At 39.6% G+C, this 10,129-nt stretch overlaps 1 protein-coding gene across 1 annotated transcript in view; it reads left to right on the top strand.

Moving 5' to 3' along the window:
• The window catches only part of LOC135479335 (mediator of RNA polymerase II transcription subunit 12-like protein), a 50,027-nt gene continuing 39,898 nt past the window's right edge, over window positions 1-10,129 (top strand). The window contains 11 exon segments of the mRNA XM_064759158.1: window positions 1-95; window positions 434-496; window positions 851-918; window positions 1,195-1,297; window positions 2,801-2,881; window positions 3,204-3,363; window positions 4,823-5,007; window positions 6,016-6,129; window positions 7,205-7,341; window positions 7,853-8,129; window positions 8,708-8,807. Coding sequence (XP_064615228.1) covers window positions 3-95; window positions 434-496; window positions 851-918; window positions 1,195-1,297; window positions 2,801-2,881; window positions 3,204-3,363; window positions 4,823-5,007; window positions 6,016-6,129; window positions 7,205-7,341; window positions 7,853-8,129; window positions 8,708-8,807 — 1,381 coding nt within the window. The 5' untranslated portion in view covers window positions 1-2.

The raw sequence follows: 10,129 nt of genomic DNA, 5'->3' as shown, positions 1-10,129 counted from the left end.
AGATGGCGGCTTTCCCCAGTCAAGAGCATCGGCTCTTGAAAAAACCACGACTGGGTCCGCCAGATGTTTATCCCCAAGATCCAAAGCAAAAGGAGGTGAGAGAAAAGTTCATTTAAAGCCATTTGATTAATGTTTAACATAATTTCTTGCTTTGAAGATATTAAATAAATATTGTGTTGTTGTTGTTTATTCATCGAATCAAGCTAAATTATGGAGACGCCAAATTTCGCCGCACAATATAGTTATTTCTGCTTATATTCTTTCAGCAAGCGAACCCGCTTTTACCTTTCTGATGTGCATGATAATAATAAATGATAGATACATTACAGTAATTAACAAACCAATGGTATTTGCTTCAACGTGTCAATAATCTATGTCAATAAATTGTCCAAATCTCTCTATTACAAGGTTTAACTGTTTTTTTCTTGTACAGGATGAACTCACGGCTACAAATGTCAAGCAAGGGTTCAATAATTCGCTTGTCATCAGCGATGAGGTAAGATATGTTATTTTTTTCAATTGAAGAGTTTTTATTACAAATAAATTATTACAAATAGGCCTAATATGTGAATACAATTTATCTGTTAAATGCAAAAGCCAAAAAATGCAGTTATCAAGCAAATCAGAAACAAATATAGGATTTTCTCTGGATTCCTACCATTTTTGTGATGTTTCTTCTTAACATTCACTCGAAGAAAGGATTTGCTGTAAAATCTGAAGTCAGTAAGATGCTGATGATGAGGTTGAAACTCGATCCATAGTACATGTAAAACAGAATAATTATGTTTTCTTTTCCTTTAGTTTTTTGGACTGTGATGTTTTTTCCATTTTTGTCATTGTTTTCTTTCAGTATGGATCTGCCAGGACTTGAAACATAAGCCAAGAGAGGGTAAACTCATTTAATCTTCTTATTAATTGGTCTCTGTCATGTCTGTTGTGTACTGTTGCTTCCTGTTGTGGTATAATTGAAATATTCTTTAGTACGGCGTAAGAAACAGCGGAATAATCAAATAAATAAATGTACTGTTGTTTGTGTGTTTTGCATGTGATGTTTCAGTGTAGACAATAGATTATGGTATTGGTTTAATTGTGGTAGAAGGAGATCACAAACATCAGGAGCTAAAAAATATAATAAATAAACTACTTTGTAACTTTCATTTTCATCAAGTTTATCCTTGGTATTTTTTATTTCAGTTTGGTGCCTCTTCACAGCCGTAATGCCAAGAAAACTGAACTGAACACATGCCAGGACACTGGAAAGAAGAAGCAGCAGTTGAATAAAGACAACTTCTGGCCAGTAAGTTAAAACTTTGCAGGAGCCAAAAAAAAAATGTGTTTTTCTTCCTGAAATCTCCACTAAGATTGAATATCAGTTTTATTAAAGGTAGAGGACATCTTTTTTTAGGTTCAGAATCAATGGATTCAAGGAAAGAGACAGTAAATAATAAGTAAGAGTTACAGAAAAGAAAGCATGTGCCTTTAAAATATACAACTTTTCTTGTGTGTAAAAGAGGGGCTTAAAGTTTTCGAAATCTAGAAACACATGCAAAGTTGAGAGATTTGATTTCTGGTGGGGGTGTTTTTTTGTGTTCTTTACAAGCTAATGAAGTAATTACTGATTAATGGTGAAGTCACCATGTAAACAGATCATTATCATTTTTGATTAGGGAAGAGATACCAGCTGTGCAATACAAATCATTACTTTTTTCAATTGGGGAAGAGATACCAGCACTGCAGTACAAGTCATTACCGTTCTGATTGGGAATGAGATACCAGCTCTGCAGTACAAATCATTACCGTTCCTGATTGGGAAAGAGATACCAGCTCTGCAGTGCAAATCATTACTATTCCTGATTGGGAATGAGATACCAGCTCTGCAGTGCAAATCATTACCATTCCTGATTGGGGAAGAGATACCAGCTCTGCAGTGCAAATCATTACCATTCCTGATTGGGAAAGAGATACCAGCTCTGCAGTGCAAATCATTACTATTCCTGATTGGGAATGAGATACCAGCTCTGCAGTACAAATCATTACCGTTCCTGATTGGGAAGAGATACCAGCTCTGCAGTGCAAATCATTACTATTCCTGATGGGAATGAGATACCAGCTCTGCAGTACAAATTATTACTGTTCTGGATTGGGAAAGAGAGACCACCTCTGCAGTACAAATCATTACCGTTCCTGATTTGGGATGAGATACCAGCTCTGCAGTACAAGCATTACGATTCCTGAGTGGGGGAAGAGATACCAGCTCTGCAGTACAAATCATTACCATTCCTGAGTGGGGAAGAGATACCAGCTCTGCAGTACAAATCATTACCATTCCTGATTCGGGAAGAGATACCAGCTCTGCAGTACAAATCATTTACCATTCCTGAGTGGGGAAGTGGTACCAGCTCTGCAGTACAAATTATTACCATTCCTGATTGGGGAAGAGATACCAGCTCTGCAGTACAAATCATTACCATTCCTGAGTGGGGAAGTGGTACCAGCTCTGCAGTACACATCATTACCATTCCTGATTGGGAATGAGATACCAGCTCTGCAGTACAAATCATTACCATTCCTGATTGGGGAAGAGATACCAGCTCTGCAGTACAAATCATTACCATTCCTGATTAGGGAAGTGGTACCAGCTCTGCAGTACAGATCATTACCATTCCTGATTGGGGAAGTGGTACCAGCTCTGCAGTACATAAATTTAGCTCCTACCTTAGCTTACTGGTTGATATTTTTTTTTTGTTTTGTTTTGTGGTCTTAGATGTCCCTCAGTCAGTCATCTATTTTGTGTTATTAGGCTGCCCGTTCTCGTCCTGCGATGGAGGCCTGGTTTAAAGACCTTGGAGGCAGCAAACCTTTGTCACAACTGGGCAAAAAGGTAAGATGTGTGAAGAAATAAATACTTTGTCATAAGTGTTGAATTGAATTATGTCTGGTTAACCTGAGGTTAGCAGACTAGATTTTCTGTTTCAAAAACCATTTCCATTCTTCGCTTTTGTACTGAAGTTGATTTTTGTACATCATATGTAATGTCTTTCAAATTGTTTCTATCTGAATATATTATGTTGAGTTGCTGGGACTGGAAAACATGAAATAATTAACTTTGAATGATTAATCAGTCTTTCTTATCAGGTTTTGAAGCAGTGTTTGTTTACGCTTTACAGGTGGAATAATATGTCAAAATAATTTTATTATGTCAGGTCCCTCTGTTTCCCAAGAAGGAGGAGATTTTCACCACTCTATGTGAGTTTTCAATTCCTGTGGTAAAGGCTGCCTGGTTCATCAAGCTGACTGCTGCCTACAATGTGGCTCTACAGGAAAATAAGGCCAGGAAAAAACAGATTGTTGACCAGTCTGTGGGTAAGAAATGCCTAGTATCAGTAATATATATACAGGCAGTAGAGGGGAAATGCCAATAAAAACGAAAGCTTATGCTTTCTTGAATGTGCATGAAATCAATTTATTTGATTGGTGTTTAATGCAATGCACAAGGTGTCGATACGTTTAGGTTGAAGGGAGCCAGAATAAACCACTGCCCTGTGGTACGTACAGGTTCCTCACAAAGCTCCAGAATAAATCACTGCCCTTTGGTACGTACAAGTTTCTGACAAACCTCCAGAATAAACCACTGCCCTTTGGTACATACAAGTTCCTCGCAAACCTCTGGAATAAACCGCTGACCTTCACTACATACAAGTTCCTCACAAACCTCTGGAATAAACCACTGCCCTTTGGTACATACAAGTTCCTCGCAAACCTCCAGAATAAACCGCTGACCTTTGGTACGTACAGGTTCCTCACAAACCTCCAGAAAAAAACACTGCCCTTTGGTACTTACAAATTCCGTACAAACCTCTGGAATTAAAGCAGTAACTGAAACTGTGAGGACAGTCTCATTGGTGAAGGGGTTGAAAGTCACACTGACAGTGAGCCAGGTCAAGGGGTTGACAGTAACACTGACAATGAGCCAGGTCAAGGGCTTTGATAGTCACACTGACAGTGAGCCAGGTCAAGGGGTTGACAGTAACACTGACAGTGAGCCAGGTCAAGGGGCTGATAGTCACACTGACAGTGAGCCAGGCCAAGGGCTTGATAGTCACAGTGACAGTGAGCCAGGTCAAGGGGTTGATAGTCACACTGACAGTGAGCCAGGCCAAGGGCTTGATGGTCACAGTGACAGTGAGCCAGGTCAAGGGGTTGATAGTCACACTGACAGTGAGCCAGGTCAAGGGTTTGATAGTCACAGTGACAGTGAGCCAGGTCAAGGGCTTTGATAGTCACAGTGACAGTGAGCCAGGTCAAGGGCTTTGATAGTCACACTGACAGTGAGCCAGGTCAAAGGGGTTGATAGCCACACTGACAGTGAGCCAGAACTTTAATTGTCTGAGCCAGCTTTGTGTGATTTAGATATCAGGTTTTTACTTGTAGCAAATCTGTATTACCTGTATTTACAGACTTTTTAATTTCTGAAGTCCAATGTAAGCTTATAGAATGTATTGTGATATTTTGACATAAGGCAGAAATGGCTTTGTGGAATCTGCCTCTGAATTGCGACCAGCAAGTACTGTCGTCAGTAAAATGTTAAGCATCATGTCTTACCCCGAGCGTGACATTCTAGTGAGGTCGCACAGTACATACATTAGTATTGCTCCTGGGCTGATACAAGGCAGATGCAGGTGATATCATTAAAATATTGTTGAAATAAAAGTTCTGAAAAATGAAGCCAGCTGCAAAGTGGATGTTCATTCAAGCAGGATGTGAACAGAAATGAACCCAATCCCACATTCAGTTAATCAGTCAAGGTTTTTCTGTCTTGCAGACTGGACCCTGGCCATCACAAAGTTCATGAAGGATCAACTCAACAAGGTACAGGAGCATTACAGCGGAGTAGGAGGACAACAGACCAGCTTCCTCACTGCCTCCCAACCCCCCTCCCAGCTGGAAATGAACCTGGCCCTCAAGCAGTGGCACTATTGCTGTAGACTGGCCAGACACATGTATGAGGTAAGATTTAGTGTCATGCTACAAGATGTAAATTTAGTATTTCTGAGACTCGGGCTTTCACCTTTATCCTGAGAATGATTTGCCACTAGTCGCCTTCTAAAAGAACAACTTAATTTGTTTTTTGACTGCCCTAATTCCTCAACCTTTTTGTGTATCAAAGAGCAACTTTCAGTGCTACTTATGAACATTTTAATTAGAATTTGGAGTCAGGACCATGTTGATTGGATTGTCCAGTTTCAGGGCTTCACGAATAGTATTTGGTGAACACAGAATGGTGCCATGAGAATATGCTTGAATAAATGCCTTGCAGACATGTGAAAAGTTGGATGAACTACAGTATTGAGACAGATAGTTGAATTCTGGGTTAACTGACCGATTGATAGTCAAACCATCAAAATATCTATCACAGTTAGGTAGGTTGAGTTTCACAGGCAACACAAAGGAACTAGGTGTGGTCTGAAAAGCAGCATGTGACATAGTTACATGTATTAGGAGTGGAGGGGAATTTGTGATGCTGTTACTGTCAACGGTTGTCCAGGGGTGGAAAAGTGTGCAAAAAAAATAAATACGATTAGGATCACCAGACTACAGCATCATGAAGAAAGTGATGAGAGTAAAACCACCATTGTGTGTGTACAGGTGCATCTGTGTACATAGGATTAATTCTATTGGGCCTGCCAGCAACCTGCGGATAGTCGTGCTTCGCCATATTTCCTCCCACCTTTATGTTGGCCGCCATCCAATGAGTGAAATATTACTTGGGTACAGCGCAAAATGTCAATCAAGTAAACAAATAAATTAATTCTTGTGGGGATTCTAAACTACTGTACAAGCAGGAAACTTAACGCCATTGAGTCTGTGGTATCCTTGTATCCTTCGTGGTTCAGGAGAATGTGGTGATGGCTGGTGTCAGTATACCTGTAATAGCCCAGAGACCAACACAACATGGGCATGGTCATAAGACTCCTGTTGATTGATCTGTCGGACATGTTTTTGGTGCTTTTTCAGGAGGGTCTGCTGGACAGACAAGACTTTCTCAGTTGGCTTGTGGAACAGTTTGTGGAGAAGCTACAGAGCACAGATGACACAGTCCTCAAACTGGTGCTCGATCAGATTGTCCGAGTGAGTGAATTTGTGGTCTGTACGACAGAAGAAAAACCATAACAGGAAATCGACTACATGCGTTTTAGTGTAAACCACATAGAACTTTTACATGGTGTACGAGTAAACCACATAGAACTTTCACATGAAATTCTAGTAAACCACATAGAACTTTCATATGATTTTCCAGTAAACCACATAGAACTTTCACATGCTTTTCCAATAAATCACATATTACTTTCACATGAAATTCCAGTAAACCACATAGAACTTTCACATGAAATTCCAGTAAACCACATAGAACTTTCATATGATTTTCCAGTAAACCACATGGAATTTTCACATGAAATTCCAGTAAACCACATAGAACTTTCACATGCTTTTCCAGTAAACTACATAGAACTTTCACATGCTTTTCCAGTAAACCACATAGAACTTTCACATGAAATTCCAGTAAACCACATGGAACTTTCACATGAAATTCCAGTAAACCACATAGAACTTTCATATGATTTTCCAGTAAACCACATGGAATTTTCACATGATTTTCCAGTAAACCACATAGAACTTTCACTTGATTTTCCAGTAAACCACATAGAACTTTCACATGCTTTTCCAGTAAACTACATAGAACTTTCACATGATTTTCCAGTAACCTACCCACCCTTCTGCAATACTATTGGTGAAAAAATTCCCCCAAATTTTAGATGGTTGACTGCTAATTGCATAAAATTTGTGACCAACTTACAACAGCAGGGTGATACCTTGGTGAAAAGTTCCCCAAGATGTACAGGTGAATACTGTACAGTGTTTCTACATCTTTAAATTTCCATATTGTGGCATCATATTTTTGTGCTCATCAACAAGCAGAATCTTGTAAAATTGGCAGCTGTTTTCTGTGTACTTTGAGTTCCAAACTTTCATGAGAATGCTGCAGAAATCATTTCATCCAAACTCTTCAAACAAATGAACAATTGTTTGTTTTGTTTTTGTGGGAGGTGTACCAACACCTACATGTACATGTGTATGTGTTTTATTGTTACATGTACAGGGATGAATCGATATTATGTGTTGTTTTTTTCTTCGCTCATTTCAGAATCTGGATGAGTTTACATTGAATCAGTTATTGTCACGGCGACTGGCATATTACTGCGCCAAGAAGCTTGCCCAACTGTGTAGTGAGTCAGGATGTAGTTCCCCAAGAACTCAGTCCCCGATGCTAAACTCCAATGGGTAAGGTTTCAGAATGTCCAGAGACTGCTGAAAATGCTTTTGTGAAAAGGACATTTTGGGGTGTATGAAAGTGACCTGTAAGAACACAGGCCTGAGATCTTTTATGCTTTTAGTGGAATTCTTTTTTTATGAAAAATTTCTGTTTAAAAAATGTTATGTACGCTAAATGCTTGATCTTTTTTGCTATTGTAATTACCAATTATCCAGCAAAAAACAGATGACTGAGAAGATAATACTACATTGGCAAGGTTAACATACATTCAAGCTTCAATAAAAGTGTTAGTTTGATAATGCAGACAGAAAAATGTCCTCAAAATATGACAAATTAATCAGCATTTGGTGCAATGGTTCAGCATTTAGTGTGTTAGCAGTGCTAAGGTAGTTTCCTCATTTTCATCCCATTGTCGGTATCATCACTGAGGACTAGTAAGCAGTATGAAAGACTATTTGAAAGTCCATGATTTTTATCATTGTTAGGATCATATAAGGTATTTATCTTTTACTCCCACAGAAATTTGGCAACAGATAACACCAATCAAATCGCGCACAATCCTGTAGCCTTGGTGTTCTCAGAGTACAACAGTTGCCTGCAGCATCGTGGCGTTGTTCTGGGCCTCAGCGCCGCACTACAGACCATAACCCTTAAGTGTCCATGCGCCATGGCCTGGAACAATCTCGGAGAAACCCCTGGTGCTAAAAATAACCTATTGTTGTGTGGGTCGCCGCTGGATCTCCTACCTTGTGCTCCTTCTAGTCTACCCATGCCCCCAGGGCCACAGAACCAACAGGTGGGAAGATATAAACAGAAATAGGTTTCTCCAAGACTTAAACTGTGGATGTGGGCATACTCTACTGTTAGACAGTAGTATGTATCGGTATAATGTCTCACACTTTCAAAAGTGTGTGAAGTTGTGGCAAATTGTGAAACATTGGGGAAGCACTTTTTTGACTGTCTGGTGAATTGTGTCATGCAATCAAGAATGTTATAATAAAGAGAGGTGTATGGATTTTTTCTTTTTTTTTTTTGTTTCATTTTTTGAATTCAGCAGATATGCAGCAGGACACATATGAAGTCATTTTTGCATCAGATGTATACATCTGTACTGCTGTAGAAAGTATTTAAGTTAGTTATGTACGGCTCGTTGGCAGGAACAGAAATCTCTCAGGGCTTGTATTATGCCGCTCAGGTGTAAGGGGAATACAGATATTGATATTGTCAGGGTATTTAATTGGCATCAGACTAATAAAACTTGTTTCAAAATGCACTTAACTGGTTAATTTTTTTGAGGTTTTAGGACACATGTAGTTCAATTTAATCACTCACTTAATCATTCAATCCACTGCTCTGGCTGTTCCTCCTGTCCAGATACGGCAGCAGATCCGAGCGGCAGAGCACCAGATAAAACTGAGAGGGCGAGCCGCAGAAGTCAGGTGGTCTTCTGATAAATGTCAACAGTCTACCACAGGTATGTGTGTCAGAAACCCAAGTAAATGTCTACAGTCTGCCACAGGTATGTGTGTGAAATGCAAGTAAATGTCAACAATCTACCACAGGTATGTGTGTCAGAAACCCAAGTAAATGTCAACAGTCTACCACAGGTATGTGTGTCAGAAACCCAAGTAAATGTCTACAGTCTGCCACAGGTATGTGTGTGAAATGCAAGTAAATGTCAACAATCTACCACAGGTATGTGTGTCAGAAACCCAAGTAAATGTCTACAGCCTACCACAGGTATGTGTGTCAGAAACCCAAGTAAATGTCAACAGTCTACCACAGGTATGTGTGTCAGAAACCCAAGTAAATGTCTACAGTCTGCCACAGGTATGTGTGTGAAACGCAAGTAAATGTCAATAGTCTACCACAGGTATGTGTGTCAGAAACCCAAGTAAATGTCTACAGTCTGCCACAGGTATGTGTGTGAAACGCAAGTAAATGTCAACAATCTACCACAGGTACGTGTGTGAAACACAAGTAAATGTCAAAAGTCTACCACAGGTATGTGTGTGAAATGCAAGTAAATGTCAACAGTCTACCACAGGTATGTGTGTCAGAAACTGAAGTAAATGTCAACAGTCTACCACAGGTATGTGTGTGAAACCCAAGTAAATGTCAACAGTCTACCACAGGTATGTGTGTCAGAAACCCAAGTAAATGTCAACAGTCTACCACCTAGTAAGCAGCATAATATTATCCCCTGTATTTCCCCTTGTTTCAGGTTTTACAATAAGTGGTAATAGTGTGTCCCACATACATAACTTCTCACTATCATTATTGGCTATCACACTTGATCCCCTGCATTTGCCCTTGTTTCAGGCTTTACAATAAGTGGTAATAGTGTGTTCCACATACATAACTTCTCACTGCCATTATTGGCTATCACACTTCATCCTCTGCATATGCCCTTGTTTCAGGCTTTACAATAAGTGGTAATAGTGTGTTCCACATACATAACTTCTCACTGTCATTATTGGCTATCACACTTCATCCCCTGTATTTGCCCTTGTTTCAGGCTTTACAATAAGTGGTAATAGTGTGTTCCACATACATAACTTGTCACTGTCGTTATTGGCTATCACACTTCATCCTCTCTATTTGCCCTTGTTTCAGGCTTTACAATAAGTGGTAATAGTGTGTCCCACATACATAACTTCTCACTGTCATTATTGGCTATCACACTTGATCCCCTGTATTTGCCCTTGTTTCAGGTTTTACAATAAGTGGTAATAGTGTGTCCCACATACATAACTTGTCACTGTCGTTATAGGCTATCACACTTGATCCTCTCTA

This window comes from Liolophura sinensis, chromosome 12 (assembly GCF_032854445.1).
Source record: "Liolophura sinensis isolate JHLJ2023 chromosome 12, CUHK_Ljap_v2, whole genome shotgun sequence".
Classification (NCBI taxonomy): Eukaryota; Metazoa; Mollusca; class Polyplacophora; order Chitonida; family Chitonidae; genus Liolophura; species Liolophura sinensis.
The sequence above is the reverse complement of the archived record's forward strand: the minus strand, read 5'-3'. Positions and strand labels throughout refer to the sequence as shown.